The 26,034-nt window shown below is 38.7% G+C and overlaps 1 protein-coding gene across 1 annotated transcript in view; it reads left to right on the top strand.

The window, feature by feature from the left end:
• Positions 1–26,034, top strand: part of MELK (maternal embryonic leucine zipper kinase) — a 99,966-nt gene that overhangs the window by 52,883 nt on the left and 21,049 nt on the right. The window contains exons 11-15 of the mRNA XM_059142699.1: positions 3,317–3,403; positions 11,333–11,464; positions 16,569–16,691; positions 21,033–21,264; positions 25,166–25,262. Of these exons, the coding sequence (XP_058998682.1) occupies positions 3,317–3,403; positions 11,333–11,464; positions 16,569–16,691; positions 21,033–21,264; positions 25,166–25,262 (671 nt within the window). The remainder of the gene's footprint in view (positions 1–3,316; positions 3,404–11,332; positions 11,465–16,568; positions 16,692–21,032; positions 21,265–25,165; positions 25,263–26,034) is intronic.

The following is a 26,034-nucleotide window of genomic DNA, read 5'->3' as shown; positions in this document are numbered from 1 at the left end:
TATGTATGTTTGGGTTATGTTTTGTCATTTATAGAGTGCCTTTACATGTTATGTCATTCATCTGTCTTGCCTGCCTTACACTATTGCTTCAGGGATCAAATGAGTAATATACAGGGGAAGTAGAAGTGATGATTATTGCTTTTCAAAGTATTTGCTTTTCTCCCCTCAGTTTTCTGTTTCTTCAAGAGTGAATTATAAAAAATAATCCAGAGTTCCTTGGATATTTAACATATAGGTGCTATTCTATAACTCTATGCATGATCTCCTTCTATCACTTTCACACATAGTTCTAGTACCCAAGTATTGTATTAAATAGAAGTTATATTCAGTTCTATTTTCTGCCCTACTGAACAGGAAATGTAGTAGGCACGGATAATCCAAAATAATTAGCCAGCTTTTGGTATTCAGTTTTGTACTTAATTTAACTTGAGTATGTGTGGCTGAGAATTCGGAGTACAGATCTTCCTTGACTTAAGGGGTTACATATAAACCCATCATAAGTTGAAAATATATAAATAATAAATATATATATATAATATACAATATTATTATATATTATATATACTATAAAATATATTTTATATTTTTATATATATTTCATATATATATAATATATATAAAAGATATAAACCCATTTTAAGTCGAAAATATTGTAAGTCAAAGATGCATTTAATGCATCTAACCTACTGAATGGCATAGCCCAGCCTGGCCTCCCTCAAACATGCTCTGGACACTTACATTAGCCTGCAGTTGGGCAAACTCATTGAACACAAAGCCCATTTTATAATAAAGTGTTGAATATCTCGTGTAACTTGCTGATTACTGTACTATAGTGAAAAATGGAATGATCGTGTAGGTACAGAATGGCTGTAAATGTATTGGCTCTTTCTTCTCACGATCACTGGCTGATGGGGAACTGCAGCTTGTTGCCCTGCCCAGCATCACAAGAGTGTATCTTACCTTATATCGTTAGGGACAAGATCAAAATTCAAAGTGTGAAGTACAGTTTTTATTGAACGTGTATCACTTTTGCACCGTGGTCAAGTTGATAGTCTGGGACTATCTATGCTTAAAGTATTGAGTTTGGTTTGCTAGTATTTTTTTTTTAAAGATTTTATTTTATTTGTTTATTTGACAGACAGAGATCTCTTTGGAAAACCCAAAGTTTCTCTTTCGAGTTTGGAGTCTCTTTGGAAAACTTGAGATAAGTCATGTTTCAGACTTTGGAGTCTTGTCCACCCTACTCTTTAACCTCTCCAGTTCAGGAGTCCAACAAAGAAGCTAACACCTTTCTACCCTTCCCTCCTCTCCCACATACACCTTGTGGTAAAAGCAGGAGGCTAGGAGAGATAGAAAGGTTTTTTTGTTTGTTTTTAAGAGACTGTTTGTTTGTTTGTTTGTTTTTAAGAGACTGTTTTTTGAGAAAAAATGAGCAAGAGAGAGCCGGTCAGGGGAAGAGCAGAGGGAGAGGGTGAGAGTGAGAATCTTAAGCAGGTTCTACAAGTGTGGAGCCTGACGTGGGGCTTGTTCATGTCCCTGAGATCATGACCCAGCCAAAATCAAGAGTCAAATGCTTAACTGACTGAGCCACCCAGGCACCACTGTTTTTAAGAGAGTAACATTAAGATTATGGGGGGAATCCCAGAAATCTTCTCCTTGAGCAGTAGTCACATCAACTGGTGTCAAAGAAGATGCCCAACTGGTGATAAAGTGTCTGAGCTTCTGAAGTTGGGACCTTCCTAAAGGGGGTATCTATAGTAGGGGGACCTGCTAAGGTCAAAGCAACACAGTGGAAACTTATCTTAGCATTTGGAACTTTCATATAGTATCGTAAGTATGAGCTTCTGTGGTCTTCATGTTCTCCGTAACCCATGAGGTTGTGCTTATACCAGCCAGTGATGCCGGTCATTGTTTCTAGTGTTCCTCTATTTTCATGATGGCAGCATGATTTTTTCTTGAATCCATTATAACAAGTGTGGTGTCCAGAACAAGGGAATGTTCAGGATATTGCTCTGCTTAGTGGTGGGCAGAACTTTCCTGGTATATTATGTTTGATTCTGAACACTTCACACTGAGGGTCAGGGACAACCTAGAATGTGCGATCTAAAGAAAGGTCCAGGATGGCAAGAGGTGGCAATCATTAACATGTTGGTTAAGGGAACTAGAAAAGATAAAACTTCTCTATACTAGGAATATTCAAATTCTGAAAAGCTCTTACACCAAGGAGGAAGTAAAATTATGACTGTTAGTAAAAACAGTTAATCATTTTTTGAGGGTCTACTCTGTTTAGATGTACTAGGCTCTCCACATATGTTACGTGTATTGCAAGGCAGCTTCTGTTTCTGCTTTGCAGATGGTGGAACTGAGGCTCTGAGACGAATAATAACCTACTCAAGGTCATACAGTTATTTAGTGATTTCACAACCCAAACCTAGGTCTTCCTAATTCCAAAGTCCATTAGCTGTCAGATTGTAGTGATGCTGCATGGAGATCATAGGCAGACAGATTTTAGGGGATAGGGCAGAAGCTAGCCATCCCAGCTGTTCTGATTCCCGGGAACGGAGAATTTAGGGCAGAAAGTGAAAGATCACTTATTGGGGTTGTTGTGAAGAGAATTCGTACATGGCAGAGATGACTTTAAAATCACATTCCTTTTGAATCTCTTCCACTGTGATTTTCTGAACTCCTGTTCAAGGTCCAGGACCCTTCAGCCTTTTGGTTCTCAGTTTTTCAGATTTAGTTCTCAGAACCTATTTCTGGCCCTTCATAGATAGATCTGAGTACTTGGATAATTTCTTTCCTTCAGCAAAATAAAGCTTATCTAAAAACTATCTCACTTTTTGAAGTTGTGCTTCACTAGGTCCCTTAACATCTTAACATCATGAGGGCTTCTTGGATTGGTGCTAAACCCAAATGTAGCTTGAGGTGCACTGTGCTACAAGTCCAAGCCACTCTTTTCTCCAGCCTGTTGGAGAGCCACTGATCTTAGTGCTCAGATGACTGTTCCTTGAAGAAAATGCCATGCAGGTCTTACAGTGGGGAAGGAGGATGGAGTGCCTTGGCTACATAACATAATTTTAAGAATTAATCAGCAGATGATGGGATGTGAAGGGCGAGGCAAGGGTTTTTCTTTGTGGACTGCTTATTGTCACCTGCTGATACCTTTACAAATTATGGAAAGTGTTTATTCCTACTTAAGAATTTGATGAACTCCTGTTGTTTTGATATTACAAAGTAATTATGCTAGCTTTAAGATTTGAAAACAATAAATATGTTGGTAATTTTTTGTTAATAAAGTTTATAATTTTTTTTGTAGCTTATTCACCTCGATGAAGATTGTGTAACAGAACTTTCTGTACATCACAGAAATAACAGGCAGACTATGGAGGATTTAATTTCATTGGTAAGAAGTACAGTGTGAATTCGAGAATAACATCTTTTGTTTTATTGTTTATTGATAAAATAAATGTACCAATAAAGTACATTAAAAAGAGTAGAACATTTTTCAGACCTAGGATTTTATCTTGGGTATAAATAATATATTTGTGTATGATTTTCACTCAATTCTTTTCTCATGCCCGCTGGATATCCTCTTTTTTAAAAATTTAATTGAATTTTTTTTGTGTGTGTTCCAAAATTCATTGTTTATGCTGGATATCCTTTTAAAAATAACATTGATTAAAGAAAATTATAGTGGGGAAAAAATAAAGAAACAGAAAATACTAGTCCACAGAGAATTGACAGAGTTCTGATTTTACTCCTTGAAATTCTCTAACATGGAACTATGATTCTGCTGTAGGAATAGGTACATGCGAAACACTTTTCTTCTTACTTAAAAGCAACCTTGTAGCATCACATCACCCCGAAGCTTATGAACCAAAATCTATGAAATCATTATCATGATTTCTGGGTTGGATTATTTTAGCTCTTTCAGATGCTCAATCTCTAGATTTTTTCCTAAAGATGGAGGTACTCACTGCGGACTCTGAGTATAATCTAACCTGAAGCAGGGATTGTGCCTAACTTTGCTCCTGATTTAATACTGTGTCTTTCATCATCTATGATTGTATTTTTTCTCTTTTTTAATTTGCAAGGTAAAGGCTTTAAGCCAAAAAATTTTTTTTTTTTTACTAAACAAAGCTTTGTTAAGTCACAGTTCTTTTCAGTGAGAAGGTATAAAGGATTTCTTTTGAATGATATAATAAGCAAAGGTTCTGGAATGTGTGTAGAAAACAGAATGATAATTTAGTTTTTCATGGATAATGCCTTTATTTTATTTTTAAAGATTTTGTTTGAGAGAAAGAGAAAGAGAGCATGAGTGAGGGGGGGAGGGGCAGAGGGAGAGGGAAAAGCAACTCCCCACTGAGCAGGGAGCCCAACACGGCTAGATCCTGACCCGAGATCATGACCCAAGCCAAAGGCAGATGCTTAGCCAACTGAGCCATGCAGACACCCTGGATAATGCCTTTATTTTTTAAAGATTTTATTTATTTGACTGAGAGACACAGTGAGAGAGGGCACATAGCAGAGTGAGTGGGAGTGGGAGAGGCAGGCTTCCTGCAGAGCAGGGAGCCAGATGCAGGGGCTTGATCCCAGGACCCTGGGGTCATGACCTGAGCCAAAGGCAGATGCTTAACGACTGAGCCACCTAGGTGCTCCCTGGATAATGCCTTTAAAGGAATGTCAAGAATTGGGAATTATTGCAAGGTCTTTTATAATGAAAATTTGAAGTTTCCATTGAAGTAACTTTTTAAAATAAAAAGTATGACTTTCTTTAGGATGATCTTTAATACAAGACTGTATTTCAGATACATATGGTTTCTTTTAAAATTTTTGTTTTACAAGTTTTCAGACACCTACAAAAGTAGAATAGAATCGTTTAACAGTGATCTTCCATGTAATCATCATCTAGTTTCAACAGTTAATGACACTTTGCCAGTTTTATCTGTATCCCAGCACCCTCTCCCATTTGTCCTTTCTAACTAGGATATTTCAGTTAGTCCCACACATCCTGTCATTTTATTGAGAAAAAATTTGGTTTGAGATTAACAGACTTAAAATCTGAATCTTAAAGCTAATATACTTAGTAGAGTGCTTGGATGGCTTGGTTGGGTGTCCAGCTCTTGTTCTCAGCTCAGGTCTTGATCTTGGGATCGTGAGTTCGAGCCCCATGTTGGAATTTCAAGAATTATTGAAAAAAGTTCTTAAAATAGTATCCTTTATGTGGTTTTTACATAGTTTTCAAACTTAAAAGTGAAATGGAAATAGGAATTATTTACTTCTGTTACAGAAAAAGTAGATAATGAAGCATGATGGAGATTGTTTTCTGGTGTTACTCTCTCTAAAGATCTCCATGATTCTAAAAGCTAGACTTGAACAACATCAAGAATGCTGTGAAGAAAGTAATAGTTTTTCTTCTTTTGTACTCTTCCCTCACTTTAAAATGCTTTTTTATATTTATTTTCCAGTCCTAGGGATGAGTAGGATAGGCTATGCATTCTAAATGTGAGATTGTCAACTTTATCGGAGCACTAGAGTCTCCTGGGTACTTTAAACTAATCCCAGTGCCTAGGTCACACCCCCAGAGATTATGATTTTATTGGTTTGGTGTGTGGCCTAAACATTAGAATTTTTAATAGCTTCCCAAATGGCAAAAATTTAGAGTAATACTTCTCAACTCCTACTAATATAAATTTTTGCCATTCAGAGTATGTTCTGATTGGCAGCATTAGCATCACTTGGTGCTTGTCAGAAATGCAGACTCTCAGGCCCCACTTCAGACCTACTGAATCAGAATAATCTGCATCTTAGTAAAATCCCTGAGTGATTCCTATGTACATAAAAGCTTGAGAAGCATTGGTGTAAGTCAGTGGTTTTCAACTGGGAGTGATTTTGCCTCTCAGGGGACATTTTTGGTTGTCGCAACATGGGTACGTATACATGCTAATGGAATCTAGTGGTTAGAGGCTGGGATTCTGCTAAATATCTCACAATGCCCAGAATAGCCCTCATAAGAGAGAATTATGCAGGCCAAAGGCCAATAGTGTTGAGGGTGAGAAATCTTGGTTTAGGTAGTCTAAGAGAATTCACATTGGTCCTAGTACTTTCCAGTTTAAATAGCTTCAGGGAATCCAGATTTGAGGTCATCTGTGGTCTGTTATACTTTTTCTGGCACTTTGGGAGCTTTGCCTTTATTTGGGGGGCTGGTTAGATAGGACAGGGAGAAACCAGTTTAGTGAGATCCATGCTGGTATGGTGCTGCTGATCTTTGTGCAGAGAGAGAAGCAATATTATTCTCAAATGTTTGACTCCTTGAACTCCCACTTTTATATCATTTATATGAGCTCTGTCTCTTTTTTTAAAAGGTCTTATTTAGGGGCACTTGGGTGGCTCAGTTCTTGGGCGTCTGCCTTCGGCTCAGGTCATGGTCCCAGGGTCCTGGGATTGAGCCCCACGTGGGGTTTCCTGCTCAGCGGGAAGTCTGCTTCTCCCTCCCACTCCTTCTGCTTATGTTCCCTTTCTCACTGTATCTCTCTCTGGGTCAAATAAATAAATAAGGTCTTATTTATTTATTATATCTCTTGCTCTAAATTTGTCTCTGTCTCAAATAAATAAATAAATAAGACCTTATTTATCTGTGGTCTGTTATACTTAAATAAATAAGACCTTATTTATTTATTTGAGACAGAGACAAATTTAGAGCAAGAGTTGGGATAGGGACAGAGAGAGAGGGAGAGGCAGATTCCCACTGAGTGTGGAGCCTGACATGGGGCCAGATGAAGGGCTGGATCCCAGAACCCTGAGATCATGACCTGAGCCAAAGTCAGACACTTAACTGACAGAGCCACCCAGGTGCCCCATACATGAGTCCTCTAAACTGCTTTTTATATGCAGAAGTTAGAGTTTCATATGTGTTATGATTCTGGACTATCTCACCATGGCCCTCTTGAGACTCACAGTAGTGGTACTAGAGCTTCCTTCCACCTGACTGCATTCCTTATTTTTCCCCTCTCCTTCCAGCTGTGAGTGACTGTGAATTGTGGGAGCAGTCAGTCATCTGGTAGGGGGACTTCACTAGGGTTACACATGCCTATGAGAACCTATTCAGATCAATCCATTCCCCCACCCCTGCAGTGCAAATCTCCCTGTATTCTGGTGGCAAAAGTTTAAAGATTGAGGACCTCACAGCCAAGCTCAGGAAGGACAGTGAGCTATTCCTCAATTTCTCAAATGCTCTGTTCCAGTAACTGCCTGTCCTCAGCCCAAGGGCTTGGGCAGTTCTCTAACATGTAGTCTGTGTGAACAAGAACTGGGGATTTTAGAATGTTTCGGTTTTTTAGGAATGGAGCCTTCTTTATGATAGATAGACCTGTTGTTTTACTTTCAGACATTTGACTTTCAAAACAGGGAGCTGCTGGAGACATGGGTTGTGTTAGACTTGTGGACTGATGATGTTACCTGAAAGTGTAGCTAGTGTGCCAATTAATCTGTTATTGAACACACAACTCCTCCATGTGTCTAATCGTAATGAGTAGTGTGCAGTGGCTATGGCAAAAAAGTTATTAAAAGGATGCTTTTTTGCTTCGGGATAAAGAGGGCTTAGAGTTGTAAAACTCCCAGGCAGGCTGAGAGGACTCCATCTAAAACTGTCCAGGTATTGTGTACAATCTAAGGAGGTGGCAACTTGTTTCTGAGCCATTGTCTGTAATCAGTGTATGGCATCTCTTTTACAAAGGTAGGACTCTCATACTGGAGAGTGATTGTGATTGTATAGTTTTTATCCACTTTCCAAGTACCTTCTCTATGAAACTTTTTCTGTCCTTCCTTCCAACCCATCCTGTCTGGATTAAAGGCAGCATTCTTTGATAATTTATCACAGAATTTTATACTTTTTCCACTAGATTGATAGGTCCATTATATAGATTTCAAAGATACATGCTGATTGTGGCTATCTAAAATATTAGCTGATAAAATTTATTAGTGATAAGTTTTTATTTACACCTTTTTGGTAGTAGGCCTTTTTGGATCATGTGCCTTGTGAGGAGATACATGCATTAAATATTATTTAATTTATTAAAATTTAACACTCCTGTAGGGTAGAGTCACCTAGTTTTATGAGTCCATTATTTAGAAACTTCTAGTTATACATAGTGGATTGAACAGGTGTGTTTACATACAACACTTCCCTAAAATCTCACTAAAATAATAATAAAGAGATAAAAAGAAAAAATTCACAAGGATGTTGAGGATAAAAGAGGAGACAAAAAGTTACGTCAATAAAATTTGGGGAGTTATAAAATAGAGAAGCGGCATCTGACATAGCATTTTAGAAAAAGCTGAAAGTTAAGTGTCTGCAGTGGGAAAGAAAAGAAAATAAGCAAATTGATTAGAGCCTTAGGCTCCAGAAAGACTTAGGAATTAGAGGTACTCGGAGCCTCTGAAGTTGGGAAATAAGTAGGGTGGAAAATAGGAAGATCGGTTGAAAATCTGTACTAGAAGCATTTGGACCCCAGATCTCTTTCTCTACCTTGTGCTGCATGACATCCACCTCCTCCTTACCCCAGCAGGAAATGGGAGACAGTGAACAAGAGGAACTCGTCTACCATACACAGCTTGGGTGGGGGTGATGAGCCATTCTGAAACGAATGCATAGCTACATGCAGTCTTCATATTCATGAGTGAACTGCTATCTCTAAACACCTTCCCTCTTCAAGCCTGAGAATGTTGGAACCAAGATTTTATCCTGTTTGCAGTGGGGGTGGGGAAAATATTGGAAGATTCAATTCTAGGGAAAAGCCAAAGAGAGGACCTACTCTACTAATGGTTGGGAGTTCAGATTCCTGTCTGTTCACCGTAGAGAGAAGCCCCCAAGGTGATGAGCAGCCTCAGACTATACTGAAAGCCTTTAATTAACTGTGCTTTGTAATTCTTCATCTTTCAGTAGAGATAGGCGGCCAAAGCTTATCACACATTTGAGGAAAGCCTCTAACATGAAAATCAGAGATCAAAACAAATGGTGGGGGTGGTGAGGTGGGGGAGAAAGAAGAAAAGTAAAGATACTGAGAAATAAAAGATAAGCAGGGAGTGGAAGAAAATGGCTTGAAGTGATAATTAATATTCCCAGAGATAAGAAAGGCTATTTCTTCTTTGAAATAGGAATAAGATGACTAAAAAGGAACATTTCAAGAGATAGCTCTTGAAAATTTAAGATATGACCACAGAAATGAAAAGCTTAGTAGAAATGATTGAAAGTAAAATTAAAGGAAAACCTCTTAAAAATAGAATCAAAGAACAAAGAGATAGATGAACAAATAGAAGAGAATGGGTAAGAAAGGTCCAACATACAAATAATAGAAGTTGCAGGAAGATAAAACAGAAGAAGGGAAGAAAACATAAAAAAATAATAATAATACAAGAAAAAATATTCCAGAACTGATGGTTTCTAAGTTAGTAAAACTGAGTTGTTTTTTTTTTTTTTTTTTTTTTTTTTAAAGATTTTATTTATTTATTTGTCAGAGAGAGAGAGAGTGAGAGCGAGCACAGGCAGACAGAGTGGAAGGCAGAGGCAGAGGGAGAAGCAGGCTCCCTGCGGAGCAAGGAGCCCGATGTGGGACTCGATCCCAGGACGCTGGGATCATGACCTGAGCCGAAGGCAGCTGCTTAACCAACTGAGCCACCCAGGCGTCCCAGTAAAACTGAGTTTTTTAAGAAGGAAGGGGTTTAGCCAGGTTTTGGAAATATGAATGAAAATAGATGAACACAAAGTGAAATTTCAGAAAACTGGGGAAAAGAGAATATTCAAAAAGTTTCCAGAGACTCCCCCTCCCCCCAAAAAAAGTTTCCAAAAGATCATAAAGAAAGGCCTGGAGTCAGAAAGACCTTGGATTTTTCAGTATCTGTACTAGAAATAAGAGGAGCATGGAACAATTTTTTCAAAACTGTGAAAATAATTGTCATCCTAGAATTCTATACTCAGCCCAACCAGAATCAAGTGTGAGCAGGGAATGCAGTCATTTGTCATAAATTCAGAGTCGCACAAGATTTACCTCCCATTCATCCACCCTCAGGGAATTACTGGAGGATGTATTCCACCCAGACAAGAAAGTATCCAAGAAAGAGGAATATTTAGGATCTGGGAAACTGGGGATACATTGTAGAATAGATGTGAAGGGAATCCCTAGACCAACAGTTGAGTTGCAGGTTGAGAAAGAAGCCAGACAAGAGTGGAGCATGGAGTGCTGACAGCAGGTGGAATGTCTCCAAAGGGGCGATGTTGGAGGGAACAGATGAGCTGGTGTGTGTGGACGTGTTGAGGGGAGATGAAGAGGGCTGGGGAGTGTGGAGTTGAGTTAGTAAGACAAGCAGCTGCCCCTTTTTTATTTTTAACTTCAGGAAAAACCAAGATACAAAAGAAGGAAATACAAGGGTAGTACCCCCTGTGGTTTAGCTGCAGTTCCATATTGGTTGTTATGATATTAGAATATTTATCTACTCATTAGTAAAGAATTTCTACTCAGAATGTCCTCCCCGTTCGTTGTCCACCACATCCCTCAGGTCCCCTGGGCACCTCCCTCCTGTCTCCCCTGGGACCCAGTGTTTAAAAGTTTCATGATCTTCATGGCAGGGTGCCCCAGGACCCTACTCCCCTCTCAGCTTCTGTTCTAATTGCATAGAGTCAGGGTACCAATGAAATATTGTGAACATTACCCCTATTCAATTGTTAATACTAGTTTACATAATCATGATAGTGTAAATATTGATTTAACTAAAAATTGTGATAAAATTATAGTACGAGGATGCAAGGAAGCAGAATGTATGGGGCAGGAAGGGGTTGTAGTAGATCTAAATCCTTATTTCCCATACTAGGAAATTCATAGATAATATCTGAAGCTGAAAAAAAATTAAAGCTGTATAAGCAACAGAGAAACATAGAAGAAATAGCTATAAGTATTTAAAAGTGGTTCCCTGGGGCGCCTGGGTGGCTCAGTGGGTTAAAGCCTCTGCCTTCAGCTCAGGTCATGATCTCAGGGTCCTGGGATCGAGCCCCACATCATGCTCTCTGCTCTTAGGAGCCTGGTCTCCCCCCTCCCACCCCCCGCCTGCCTCTCTGTCCACTTCTGGTCTCTATCTGTCAAATAAATAAATAAAATCTTTAAAAAAAAAAAAAAAAGGAGGGGGTTCCCTCTGAGGAGTAGAAACTGTGTGAGAGAAAAAGAGTTGGTATAGGGGATTGCTTTTTTTTCCTGAATGGAAAAAAAAATAATATAAAATAAATCATTTTTTCTGAAAACTAACTTTACTATTCTAAACAACTTGATTTTCTTTTTTCCAGTGGCAGTATGATCACCTCACCGCTACCTATCTTCTTCTTCTGGCCAAGAAGGCTCGGGGAAGACCAGTTCGTTTAAGGCTTCCTTCTTTTTCCTGTGGACTAGCCAATATCACCCCACTCACAAACATCAAGGTAAATGTTAGAACCTTTTTTTTTTTTTTTTTAAAGATTTTATTTATTTAGGGGCACCTGGGTGGCTCAATGGGTTAAATTTAGCCTCTGCCTTTGGCTCAGGTCATGATCCCAAAGTCCTGGGATTGAGCCCCACATCGGGCTCTCTGCTCTGCGGGGAGCCTGCTTCTCCCTCTCTTTCTGCATGGCTCTCTGCCTACTTGTGATCTCTGTCTGTCAAATAAATAAATAAATAAATAAAATCTTTTAAAAAAAAGGGATTTTATTTATTTATTTGATAGCACAAGCAGGGGCAGCTTCAGGCAGAGGGAGAGAAATGCAGAAATGATGGAACTTTTGAGTGAACACCGACTACTCTTTTTTTTTTTTTTAACAGAGAGAGAGGGAGAATCTTTTTTAAAATTTATGTATTTATTTATTATATATATATAGAGAGAGAGTGTGCGTGCACATAGTGGGAGGGGCACAGGGAGAGACTCTTCAAGCAGACTCCCTGCTGAGCTTGGGGTCCAACTCAGGACTCCATCTCACCACCCATGAGATCATGGTCATGAGATCATGACCTGAGCTGAAACCAAGAGTCATAGGCTAAATGGATTGAACCTCGTTCAGCAGCCTTGTGCTTGCTCCATTCATGAGTGGATACACCACTGGTGTCAGGGAGCCAGAGGAAAGACGTTTTATGATTTAAATATTTTTGGTGGGGGGGGGATAAAATTTAAATAAGTAAGTAAGTAAATAAATATATATTTTTGGTGAAGAAAATGGGAAATTCTGAACTTGAACCCTAAAAATCTAAATGTTAACATGGCACTGAAATAATCCTCTCCTCCCCTCTGTTTTTCACAAAAGTAATTTCTTTCTTTCTTTCTTTCTTTTTTAAAGATTTTATTTATTTGACATAGAGAGAGACCACAAGTAGGCAGAGAGGCAGGCAGAGAGAGAGGAGGAAGCAGGTTCCCTGCTGAGCTGAGACCCTCTGATGCGGGGCTCAATCCCAGGACCCTGGGATCATGACCTGAGCCGAAAGCTGAGGCTTAACCCACTGAGCCACCCAGGCATCCCACAAAAGTAATTTCTGATTGTTCAGAAATTTTTTTTTTTTTTAAGATTTTATTTATTTATTTGACAGAGAGAGATAACAAATAGGCAGGCAGAGAGAGAGAGAGGGAAGCAGGCTCCCCGCTGAGCAGAGAGCCCGATGCGGGCCTCGATCCCAGGACCCTGAGATCATGACCTGAGCCGGAGGCAGCGGCTTAACCCACTGAGCCACCCAGGCACCCTGTTCAGAAAAATTTTAAGCCACAGATAAGCCAAAGGAAAATAGAACTTATCTATGAACCTACTACCTATAGGTTTTATTTGACTGCATCTTTCCAGTCTTTTTTAGTATGCTTATTTACATAATTTATGTATATGCAAGTGCTTTTAAAAGATACTGTATCTTGGGTTGTGAATAAAAATTTTAAATATTGTTGGGACTAAGATTTCTGAAAGAGGATATATTATACTTTATATTATAGACATGAAATGTTTTAATGAATATTTTGATACTCCTTTATGTTGATTGTTTAGGTTTGTTTTGAGCAGTAGTTATAGCTTATGTAATTCAAATTCCTTATATGACTTTGTTGTGACCATGTAAGTTTTTTTATTTTTGTCTTCTTTGTCTCATTTTTTTTTGTCATGAGCATTTAGAATGGTAGAGAAGCTTTACATTTTTGAAAGCACCTGGATCATTCCTAAGAGTTCACATGAGTCTATGTCTTCTGTCTGATTCTTTGTTACCTAAGTTCTACCTTTCACATCATTTGCTGGCTGGGTGTGGTTCTTTGTAATATAATAAGTCTTCCCTTCAGTTAATTTAGGTTGCAACTTAAGTTATTCTAGCACTAGCAAATTGTACTTTTATTATTCTCAGAGAGAGGTGGTTAGCTCTCTTAATGGAATCCAGTATACCCCAAATGACTACATAGGTGAGGTGATTTTATTTCTTTAGGTCTCAAAACTCTGTAAAAAAAAAAAAAAAGCCACCTTTTTCATGATCTTGTGTTGAGTCTTCCTCTGACCTGCCTGAACTCCTTTACTGCTTCATTTAACTCTCTTTTTGGCACTTGTCAATCATGTATTGCAGATATAAGGGATTTTATGTTCTTCCCAAATCCTGCCAGTCCCTTCTTCCTTTCCTAGTTGATATCTTGATCAAACTAAGCATGAAAAGTGTCAGTAGCTGTTATGTAAGGGAATCTTGGGAGTGAGATAATGTCATTCCTCGGTTGGTTTTCTGGTTTGTTCTTGGAGAGCTTTACTGGATTGGTGAATACCCTGTGCGCAGACAGATCTTTCACGCATGGACTTCATGAGTTGTCCTGTCACTCCTCCTGCCCACATTGCCAGACCCTTGAAACTCTCAGACTGAAATGAATCCCTTTAGGTTCAGGAGGACACAAAAACCAAGAACTCTGTTTCTGATCAAGGTAGTTTCAGAAAGGAAGTAGATAAGTCTGTACTTCTAATAAATTCTAATTTCGTCTTAAATTATATATAAATCATGCATATTAAATTATAATAAACTTTATTAATAAACTTTAGCTAAATTTTTACATTTATGACACCATAGTTAACAGGCCTGAGACATTTTCCTAAGCCTTTGAATTTTCTTACATCTGGATTGGCCTGATAACAATTTATCTGCTTATAACATTTATGAAGTATTCAAGTGGAAAAGATCTAGGAAGATACTTATTCTTCTCTTTCAACTAATGAGCTTTGACCCTAATCATGTAATTACTTGGGCATTTATGTTATTTAATCAATTTTTATGATAGGTAGACATTTTAATGACAAAAAAATGGAACAGAAATCAAATTTTGGGTTTTCTGATTTTATGCAAATCACTGAAGCTTGAAACAAGGTTCCTTTGTACTCTTCTTGATAGAATCATCCCTTTTCTCTGGGGTGTTGTTTATAAAAAGCAGGTAATCCTGAACTATTAATCAATAGATGGCATTTTCAGTGAAAGCATAATATAGTCTGATCCAAGAATCATAAAAGACTACATCATCAACATATCATTAGCATTTTCAGCCCCATGCTTGCTCTATAACAGTTAAGTTGAAGCAAGACATACATAAAGATAGCACTATGCTGGAATAATAGATGTTGGGTGCCAATAAGGGGCTAGAGGGGTGCTCTAGTGGGTTTAGGAAGGTTTAGGAAGGGAGTGATCACCATAGATGACTCAAACTGGATCCATAGTCAAGTCTAGAAAAAATGGAAAAGAAGGAACACAGTATTCAGGGAAGGATAAATGAATTAGCAAAATCTCAGGCACCTAAATGTGCTTTATATATTCTGTTTGCAGTCACTAGACTTTGGTTGAGATGGAGGGATCAAGTAGGGGCAAAGTAAGAGGAAGAGACGGAGGAGGTGAGCTGCGAGAATAGGAGAGATCTAGATTGTAGAGAACCTTGAAATGCCATATCAGAAGGGTTAAGTTAGACTTTATGCTATAGATAATGGGAGCCATTGATTTTTTAACAAGATAGAATAAGTCACTAGCATGACAGTAATTTAGAAATATTTATCCAGACTTGTTCAGTTAAGAATGTGTATGTTGTTACTCCCTTCTACAGTGCCCATGGCAGCCATCATTCATTCAACACTGCTCTTTTCCTCACTGAACCTAGATTTAGCTTTAGTATTTTTCTCCACCTAGCACTCCATGTAGCTAGTTCTATTTCATGATAATTGGAGAACTCTGTCATTTCTGGCTGAGAGGGTGGAAACATTGGTGGCACAGACCATACCGCCTATTTGAATAGTTCATGTCTGAGATGTGTCCATGAATTAGAGCAATGGCAGTGAAACTGGGAAGTACATGATGAGGTGTGAAGAATTCAAGTAAAATTGTTTGGCCAGCTAAACTTGATGTTGAAGGGAAGGGAAGGAGAGAGAAATAAAAAATCCAATTATAGGGGCACCTGGGTGGCTCAGTGGGTTAAGTCTCTGCCTTTGGCTCAGGTCGTGATCTCAGGGTCTTGGGATCAAGCCCTACCTTGGGCTCTCTGCTCATTGGGGATCCACCCCCACCCCCACCTGCCTCTCTGTCTACTTGTGATCTCTGTCTCTCAAATAAATAAATAAAATCTTTAAAAAAAAAAATCCGATTATACTTCATAGTCTTAGGATTTAGAGTATGTCTAGTATACCCTTAGTTTGTAGAGGGGGAAGAATGAGGGAAAATAAATGACTCTAGTGGTATTGTTAGCACAGGATCCCAAATATCCTGTCCCCAGGAGATGTTTCATGGAGCTAGTTTATTCCTAGGAGAAATTACTGCATACTCTGTATGTACTAACAACAAAGAAACCTAAGTCATTTCCCTTCTGTTTACTATTTTGTTGGAGCCTTTTTTTTTTTTTTTTTAAGATTTATTTATTTATTTGAAGTGGGGGGCAGAGGAAAAGGGAGAGAGAGAATCCTGGAGCAGATGCCCCCTGATTGTGGAGCAAGTCTTAATCCTAGGATCCAGAGATCAGGATTTGAGCTGAAATCAAGAGTCAGATGCTTCACTGACTGAGCCACCCAGGTGCCCCTTTAGACCTTTTTATGTTATTTGTGTGCTGTTACAGTGATTATCTGATGATAATAAGCAAAATAGTATGGCATATAATGTAAAAATGTTCCAAGACATGTTATTTGAGAGTCCAAGATTCTCTTACGTAATAATTTGTATTAGAGCTTTTTGACTTTTTATTTTCTGTCCTAGATGGTGAGCTCCTATCTTCTTTGTTTCTGCTTCCAGGGCCTTGCCCTGTGCCTTGAACATACTCTTTTTTTAAATTTTTTATTTCTTTTCAGCGTAACAGTGTTCATTGTTTTTGCACCACACCCAATGCTCCATGCAATCCGTGCCCTCTCTAATACCCACGACCTGGTTCCCCCAACCTCCCACCCTCCGCCCCTTCAAAACCCTCAGATTGTTTTTCAGAGTCCTTAGTCTCTCGTGGTTCACCTCCCCTTCCAATTTCCCTCAACTCCCTTCTCTTCTAAAAATTGAATCATGTTGGTGTTGTCTCTAAGTTTTTCTGGTTTTCAATAGCCAAAGAATCTGAGTCTAGAAGATATGACGACAAGTGATGAAAACCATGTACCTGGATTGATAGACTATGACTGGTGTAGAGACAGTCCATCAGCAGGTGTGGCCACTCCTCAAACACCACAGGTTAGTTGTTTGTATTACTACTCAAAGTGGTGTATGTCTTAGTTATGAAAACATCTAGACTCTCATTGGGTGTGTGTAGTAGTTCCATGTAATATGCAGTATTGTGTATGTGCTTGGAAATTTAATGAATTCCTAAGCCATTGAAAACATTAATGAGAGATTGTTGGAATATGTATGAAAGGGAAGCCAGTTATTTCCAAGTTGAAGAAAGCCAAGATCCCATTTTGGAGTACTTTACTGCTCCTCGTTTTGCTTTTTTCTCCCATTCTTTCCCTACCCCTCTTTTGCCTTCCTTTCTTTCATCTCCCCTCTCCCATTCCAAAAATGAGGTCTAGCTTACATGTGGTTAATTATTCACCATTTTAGTCTACAATTCTCTGTGTTTTGACAAATGCATACAGTCATGTAACCACCATCAAAATCAAGAACTGTTCTGTTTCTCCCCGAAATGCCCTCATGCTTCTTCGTCGTCAACTCCATATTCCTCCCCAACTCAGAGAAGCAACTGATCTGTTCTTTTTCCTTTTGATAATCTTTTTTTTTTTTTAAATCTTACTGGTGAAAAATCTTATTGGTGTTTGTTGAACTTATGGGATGTACAATGAATGTTATTCCTCCGCTGTCTTTGAGGGGCCACGTGGAGCGCGCTCCTTCCTCCAGCGGTGAAATGCAGGAGTAGGGATGCTTGTTTCTGTTCGGGAATGCCACTAGACACTTAAATCCAGGGATTTTTTTTTTTTTTTTAATATTTATTTATTTGAGAGCCAGAGAGAGACAATGAAAGAGAGAGAGCATGAGAGAAGAGAAGTCAGTGGGAGAAGCAGACTTCTGCTAAGCAGGAAGCCCGATGCGGGACTCGATCCCGAAATTCCAGGATCATGACCTGAGCCGAAGGCAGTCACTTAACCAACTGAGCCACCCAGGCGCCCCAAATCCAGGGCTTTTACTGGGGCCTGGTTACACAGGCTCTCTTTGTCAGTGCTATCAGTCCTAATCACAGAAATTCTAGACTACTAGAAGGAAAGCTGATATTTATCATAAATCACACTGCTTGTAGTCTGTACAACCTGGTACGGCAGGGTTCGGTGCCCCAGCTATACAAACAGGTACAAACAGACTTGTGTTGGGAACTTCCTAAAAGCTCACTTCCCAGATTCCAGCCAGGACCTACTGTGCTAACTCTTGTGCACAGCAAGGCCCTTGTTATATATGTGTAAGAGTCCCACTGTGTGTATACTTGGGAGTGGAATGAGTATCTTCAACCTTACCAGCCATTTTTCCCTCCAAGTGGTTGTATTAATTATACTTCAACCAGCAGTAGAAGCATGTTGCCATTGCTCCACATATTTAACTATCTGATGAGTATAAAGTTATATCTCCACTGTTGAAAAGTCCATTCTTTCACCACTGGATCTACAGTGGTACTTCAGTCATATATCAAGTTGTTGGAGTGTGTTTATTTATGGGTTATATTTTTGTTTTATTGGTTTATTTTCACTAATACTAGACTTCTTAATTACTTTAATTTTATAATTGTTCTTCTATCTAGTTGGCCAGTTTCCTCCCATCTTATTCTTCTTTAGGAAGTCTTAGCTATTCTTGTCCCTGTGCATTTCCGTATACATTATAGAATCATTTTGACAAATTTCACATATATTCAAATGTTGAAATTGCATTGAATTTAAGATTCAATTTGGGAAAAATTGAAATCTGGACCCTCAAATCCCCCTATCCATAAACACAGTACATCTCTTAATTTATTAGGTTTTAGATAATGGCTTTCAATAAACTTTTACAAATATCCCCAAAAAAGTATATTTTTTTTATTAGATTTATTCCTAAGTACTCTTTTTTTTCCTGCTGTTGGGATGGTAGGTGTTTTAAAATCATATTTTCTATTACTGGTGTAGGGATATGAAATTGATTTTTATGTATTGATCTTATATTCAACAACTTTCCTAAACTCTTAAATTCTTGTAATGTGTTGTTTGTTTGATTTTTTGAGAGAGTGAGTGTGTGAGCTGGGGGTAGAATTTGGGGAAGGGGCAGCAGGAGAGAATCTTGAACACACTTTATGCTGAGTGGGGAGCCCAGTGCAAGGCTTGATCTCACAACCTTGAGATCACAAACCTGAGCCAAAACCAGGAGTCGGAGGCTTAACCATCTGAGCCACCCAGCCTCCCCTGTCTGTATATTTTTTGAGTGTTCTGTGTAGAAAAGTATATCATCTGTGTATGGCAATTTTGTTTCTTCCTTTCTAACTCTTATGCCTTTAATATCCTCTCTTTTATTACTATACTTAGTAGGCCTAGCAATATAGTAGACAGTCTGTGTTCTTCCCAATCATAAAAACAAACAAATAAATAATGTTGCTTTTATCATTAACTATGTTTGTTTTCTCTTTCTTTCTCTCTCTCTCCCTCTTTTACCTTCCCCCTCCCCCTCTCCCTCACTGTCTTTCTCCCCGTCCTTGTCATTCTTCCTCTCTTCACTGCACCTCCCGCCTCTTACTTATCAGGTTAAGACATGTTCTTCATTTTAGTCCCATTTTGCTAAGGTTAGTTTAAAAACCATGAATCTCTGTTGCAGTAAACAAATTAGGTAAACTTTACTTACTAAGATAATCATCTGTTTTTGTTCCTTTCATTAATGGAGTATGTTACATGTTATATGAATACTTAAAAAAAATTTTTTTTAAAGATTTTATTTATTTGATAGAGATCACAAGTAGTCAGAGAGGCTGGCAGGAAGAGAGGAGGAAGCAGGCTCCTCGCCGATCAGAGAGCCCGATGTGGGGCTTGATCCCAGGACCCCGAGACCACAACCTGAGCCGAAGGCAGAGGCTTTAACCCACTGAGCCACCCAGGTGCCCCATCAATACTTTTGATGTTAAACCAGTCTTGTATTCTTTATATAAGCCCAGTTTACTATTTTTTTAATACATTGCTGGGTTTAATTTGCTAAAATTTGTTTAGAATTTTTGCTTCTATGTTCTTAAATGAAATTGGCCTATAACTTTTTTCTTCTGAAAATTTTAATTTTATTATTACAGAAGTAATATATGGATATATTCATCCTGCAAAACATTCAAACAATATAGAACAATGTCAAATAATGAGTGAAAGGCTTTTTTTCTCCTTTTCTTGCCTTCCATCCCATTCTGTATTAATCTTATCTGATTTGGGTATTATGATTATATTAGTTTTCTAAAATGAATTGGAATGTGTTCCTTTCCTTTTTAATTCTCTGGAATGGTTTAAGAACTAGGTATTATATTTTCCTTGAATGCAGGTAGGACCATGCAGGTAGTATGAATTCGGTTCCCAAACCTATGTGAAATTACAGATTATTAGAGACTTTTGGAGATGCCTGGGTGGCTCAGTCGGTTAAGCTGCTGCCTTTAGCTCTGAAGGTCATGATCTCAGGGTCCTGGGATTGAGTCCCACATTGGGCTCTTTGCTCAGTGGGGAGCCTGCTCTTTCTGCCTCTGCCTGCCTCTCTGCCTGTGCTCCCCAGCCCCAGACAAATAAATAAATAAATAAAATCTTTAAAAAAAAATAAATAAAGGAGACTTTTGCTTTACATAAACCCAGAGTCAAGGCCAGGACAGACACATTTTTGCACGAAACTCCTTTCCAGGGCAGAATTATATTTAATTCTCCCTTTCATTTTAGTTACAGCCCCTTTTGGTTTTTCTTGAGAGCTTTAGTTCTAGGTCTAAGGCTTCCATGCCTGTTAAAACCCATTCTGTCATTTATCTGACATAGTAGGTAGTTACCCTTAGAGCAGTGGACATTTAGTTTCAGCCTTGATTACTTCTCTGGATTCATGCTCCTCTTTTTAGTTTGCCCTCTGAGGATTTTCCTTACTTTTGTGGCAAGCTCAACCATAAATTCAGAAGGATTAAAAAGTATTTTGTATCCAACATTTCTGTTAGAGTATTTTCACATGGTTTTTCTGCTCTAATCATTGACTAAACTTTTATTTTTTGATACGTGTTAGAGACAGACCATGGCAATCTAGGCATAGGAAACAATTCTTAGGGATTTATTTGTGGCCTCTCTCAGTATTGCCTAGATCTGGGTATGTTTGATTTAACATTTGACCTGAAACATGTTGAAATGATCCGTCAATAGAACAGACTGAAGTGATCTACATGTACTGAAGAGAACTGAATATTACATTTTCAAATTTCCTGATATTGCCAATAATGTCCTTTTGAGAGTATTTCATTTTAATAAAAATGGTGTAAGGTAATTTGCAAATGATTAAGGCATGTTGTAGAGAAATTGACTTTTCTTCTTCATCAGTGTGCTTTATCCAGGAACTTTTTTTTTCCAGTTTGCCAAGCATTGGACAGAATCAAATGGTCTGGAATCTAAATCATTAACTCCAGTATTATGCAGAGCATCTGCCAATAAGTTAAAGAACAAAGAGAATGTACCTACGCCTAAGTCTGCTGTAAAGGATGATGACTGCTTTGTATTTCCTGAGCCGAAGACTCCAGTTAATAAGAACCAGTATAACAGAGAAATACTCTCCACACCAAATCATTGCACTACACCCTCAAAAGGTATTTGTATGTGGACTAATCAGTGGTACAATACTTTAAATTCCATTCTGCTTACCATCTAAATAATCCTGTAACAGGTCAGAAATGACTAGCATTGCTCTCAGGAATTTCTGCTTTTCTATCGTACGTTATTTGCATTGGTTGAAATGAAAGCATTTTAGTCAACTTCTAATTTTTCTTAAGTGATTTTTTTTTCTTTTTCACTTATATGGAGTTGAATTATAGCATCATAGAATATCAAAGCCAAAAGGCAAGTTGGAGCTCATCTCATCCACCTGCATTTTTCACAGCCAAAGAACCTGAGACTCAGAGGAGTGATTTGCCCAAGGTTATATATCCAGGTTTAGACTTTGCTTTCTCCTTTGCCCCCACTTATCATGGCTAAAGCTAAAGTCTCTGCTGAGCCCTTCTTACTCATGTGGATCTCCAGTTCTGGTATCTGATCCTGTTCGTGCCCCTATCCCAGCAGACAGGAGAGACCTGTGATGTCCTTCTAGGTATCTAGATCTGTGTCCCGATATTACAACTTTCTCATTGCCCTTGGTTTCCTCATCAGCTCAGTCATCACCAATTATGTAAGCTGTTTCCTTTATGACACCTCAGTGTTTTCTTGCTGGCTTCATTTGAGCACATTCTGTTTTGTTAATGTACCTCTTAAGACACAGTGCTTAGAACTGAGCGCAGTTTCCTAGTACTGGGTCTCATATGGGTAAGACCATAAGTGTCATAAGAGTAGAATTCTGTCTGCCATGTCCATTGAAGCATGATATAGTATATAGTAGGGGCCATGTTTATTGTCTGGTACATAGTAGGTGCCCAATTCCTGATATATGGTAGAACCATATCTGATGAATGAAGGAATAAATAAATTAAAGCCTGAGAGGTTTTATTTACCATGTCTATGTCACTTTTTAAAATGACCCCTAAACATTTTTGGCCTTTTTTCCAGCAATTGTGACATACTCTTTTTTTTTTTTTTTTAAAGAGAGAGAGAGAGAGAAAGTGAGTACATGTGTGAGTGGGGAGAGGCAGAGGGAGAAGGAGAGAGAAAATTTCAAGCAGAGGGTGGGGTTTGATCTCATGACCCTGAGAACATGACCTGGGGTGAAATCAAGAGTCAGAGGCTTAACTTACTGAGCCACCTGGGAGCCCCTGATCTACTCTTGTTTTATGTTAAGAGCCTCACGAACCCAAATTCTGAAACACTGCCATGAGAACTGCTGCTAAATCACATCCCGCCATTGTGCTTTCAGTTTACTAGTGGGGCTGAGAGACAGCTCCAGAGCTCTATTTCTTATAAAGATAGTATAATATTCTGTCAGAATATTTACTGTAAGTTCTATTATTATGTTAATGGCATTTTCTCATTCATCAACTCAAACAATACTTTCCCCAGAATTGTGAGGCTGGTTTGTTATGATAACCTTTTGTGGCTGCTTGGGGTTATTATGAGGGCTTAGTGAGATAACATCTGGATATAGTGGGACCTTAGTAGGAGCATCTGTTGCATTTTTTCTTGTTTTTAAAAGATTTATTTATTTATTTATTTGATAGAGAGAGAGAGAGAGATCACAAGTAGGCAGAGAGGCAGGCAGAGAGAGAGGAAGAAGCAGGCTCCCCGCCAAGCAGAGAGCCCGATGCTGGGCTCGATTCCAGGACCCTGGGACCATGACCTGAGCCGAAGGCAGAGGCTTTAACCCACTGAGCCACCCAGGCGCCCCTGTTGCATTTTTTCTTAATGGGGGTTGTTTCTCTTGGTATTTGTTAATAATATAGCTACAACATTCTTTGTGAATCAGGGAGTTGGGTAAGGAGATAAAATGGACTTTAGCTCACTGAGGGCTTTTTTTCCTTTTTTTTTTTTTTAAAGACTTTGATGTTTACAGTCCCTTCTGTAACTGTGTGTGTGTGTGTGTGTGTGTGTGTGTGTGTTTTAAGATTTTATTTATTTATTTGACAGACAGAGATCACAAGTAGGCAGAGAGGCAGGCAGAGAGAGAGGAAGGGAAGCAGGCTCCCTGCTGAGCAGAGACCCCCGATGTGGGGCTCGATCCCAGGACCCTAGGATCATGACCTGAGCAGAAGGTAGAGGCTTTAACCCACTGAGCCACCCAGGTGCCCCAGTGTGTGTGTTTTAACTTTAGTTTTTATTGTTTTTAAGATTTACTTGTTTATTTTATTAAGAGAGAGTGCGCATGCATGTGTGTGAATGTGTTGGGGGAAGGGCAGAGGAAGGGAGAGAATCCTCAATAGATTTTCTGCTGAGTACGGAGTCCATCATGGGGCTCAATTCCAGGACCCCTAAATCATGACCTAAGCCAAAATCAAGTCGGCTGCCCAACCAACTGAGCCACCTAGGTGCCCCTGTGTTTTTTAACTATTTGTGTAATTCTGAAGGTATTGACATATGCATAGTTTGGAATTTTTAGTGTTAAAGTGTCATCAGTTTGTCTATCTTATCCCTGTGTGAAAAATTATCTGTCAAAATGAATTATTGGCCATTTTTCTTTATTTTATTTTTAAAGATTTTAATTATTCAAGGGAGTGAGAGCATGAACAGGGGGAAGGACAGAGGGAGAAGCAGACTCCCCACTGAGCAGGGAGCAGGGTGTGGGGCTTGATCCCAGGACCCTGGGATCATGACCCATGCCCAAGGTAAACACTTAACCCACTGAGCCACCCACGTAGCCGTGGTTATTTTTCTTTAAACATAAGAGCCACCTACAGAAGCTAGTGGCTAAAGCCCCGATTGATAGCTTACATTAGTGCTTTGCATTTGACTTTGACTCTGAGTCATTTCTGATATTAGCAGTAATCACTTTACTGAATTTTGTACAATCCACTTAGTGACAATTTGTCAAAGAGTAACTGTGTATAGTAGTAGATACTCTTTGTGTACAAAGATGAAAACTCTTTTCAGAGATACCCATGAGTGATCTTATTTTCTTATTCTTGTGAAACCAGTGAAAAACAGTGCTGAATAGTCATAAACAAAACCTCTAATGTCTTTTTAAAAACTCGATATCTTATACTTATTATAAAGTGTTATTACTTCTGGGGCGCCTGGGTGGCTCAGTGGGTTAGGCTGCTGCCTTCGGCTCAGGTCATGATCTCAGGGTCCTGGGATCGAGTCCCACATCGGGCTCTCTGCTCAGCGGGGGGTCTTCTTCCCTTCCTCTCTCTCTGCCTGCCTCTCTGTCTACTTGTGATCTCTCTCTGTCAAATAAATAAATAAATAAATCTTAAAAAATAAAAGGAAAAAAAATAAAGTGTTATCACTTCTAAAGTGTATGTAAGTTTTAGATCATGAACAAAAACTTAACTAATCACTGGTAGCCGAATTTATTAGTGCGAATTTGTCACAAGCTGGTTACAAACACCCTCGTAGAATCAAACACAAAATTCTCTAATAGGAATATAAAAATAACCAAAGCTCACAGCTGTTTAATAACTTTGTCAAGACTTCATAAGACTGTTTTCTTTGCCTAACAGGAGTTGAGTAGGACTAGGAATTGAATTAACACCTCTCTACTGTTTCACTTAAAAACATAAATTGGATCCTTGGATTGACTTATTTATAGATGGGAAAATCAGTAGCCATAAAATCTTTGTGTATATGATCTATTTAAATTTATCATATAATATTTATAGTATAATTTTAAGCATGGCCTCAGTTTTGCAAAGAAGGAAAAGAGGAGCCACACGTGCAAAGCAAAATGATATTGTTTTTGTTATAAATCACATGGAAACATTTCTTTAAATAATTAGAACTTAATAGCTCTGGCCGAGTGTTTATAGTATTTCTGAATCACTGAATCAGTGATGTATGTGTTATTGAAAGAAGTTTTGAAACCATAATATGTCACCTGCACATGGTTTGTGTTTCTTGTTTTTCTAATAGCCAGACACCAGTGCCCGAAAGAAACCCCAATTAAAACACCAGCAGATTCAGCAGGAATAGAGAAGTTAATGACAGGTGTCATTAGCCCTGAGAGGCGGTAAGTGTTCTGTTCTTTAGATTCTTTAATCTTCAGTATATGTAACTAGATTCTTTTTTTCATGTATGATAAACCTGATTAAGGTAACAAACCATTGTATAAATTATGCTGGAGACTATGGAAATGTCTAGCTGAATGACAGTGGTCTGTGGCCATTCCTGGAGCTGTTGCTGCTGCCTTCCTCATGGAAGACAAGGGTGGAATTCTGAAACTCCTCAGGAGTAAGACTAGCACTTCACCATATGGCAGGCTGGGAAGACAGTGGCCCTGGCCCTGGCCCCAGCCAGGTGGTACTTTTCTGAGGCCCATCTCTTCATATGCTTCTGCCGTATATAGACATCCACTGACAGCAGTTTCTCAGATAGTAAAGATACCAATGGATGATTCAGAGAAAACTCATTCCTCTTGTGGGGACAGCTCTGCAGCATTCATGACCCTTCCTTGTCTTTTATAGCTATTTTTTTAAGCCACATCCATTTTGAGGACAATTGGGGAAATTAGACCATGAACTAGATATTAGATAGTAATATAGCATTATTATTAATTTTTTGATGTCCTGTTGGTATTTTGTTTATGTAGAAGAGGTCCTTATTCATTGGCTATGTGTGCTGAAGTGTTTCAGGGTGAAGTCTCAGGATATCTTCAGGCAGGTTACTTTCAGATTGGTCAGCAAAGATGCACATACATTTAATATATTTATTTATGTATATATTTAGAGAAAGCAAATGTGGCAAAATACTAACTAACAACTTTTGAATCTAAGAGTATATAT

Source organism: Mustela lutreola, chromosome 12 (genome assembly GCF_030435805.1).
Source record: "Mustela lutreola isolate mMusLut2 chromosome 12, mMusLut2.pri, whole genome shotgun sequence".
Lineage (NCBI taxonomy): Eukaryota > Metazoa > Chordata > Mammalia > Carnivora > Mustelidae > Mustela > Mustela lutreola.
Note: the sequence above shows the minus strand (reverse complement) of the source record. Positions and strands in the feature narration are given on the sequence as shown.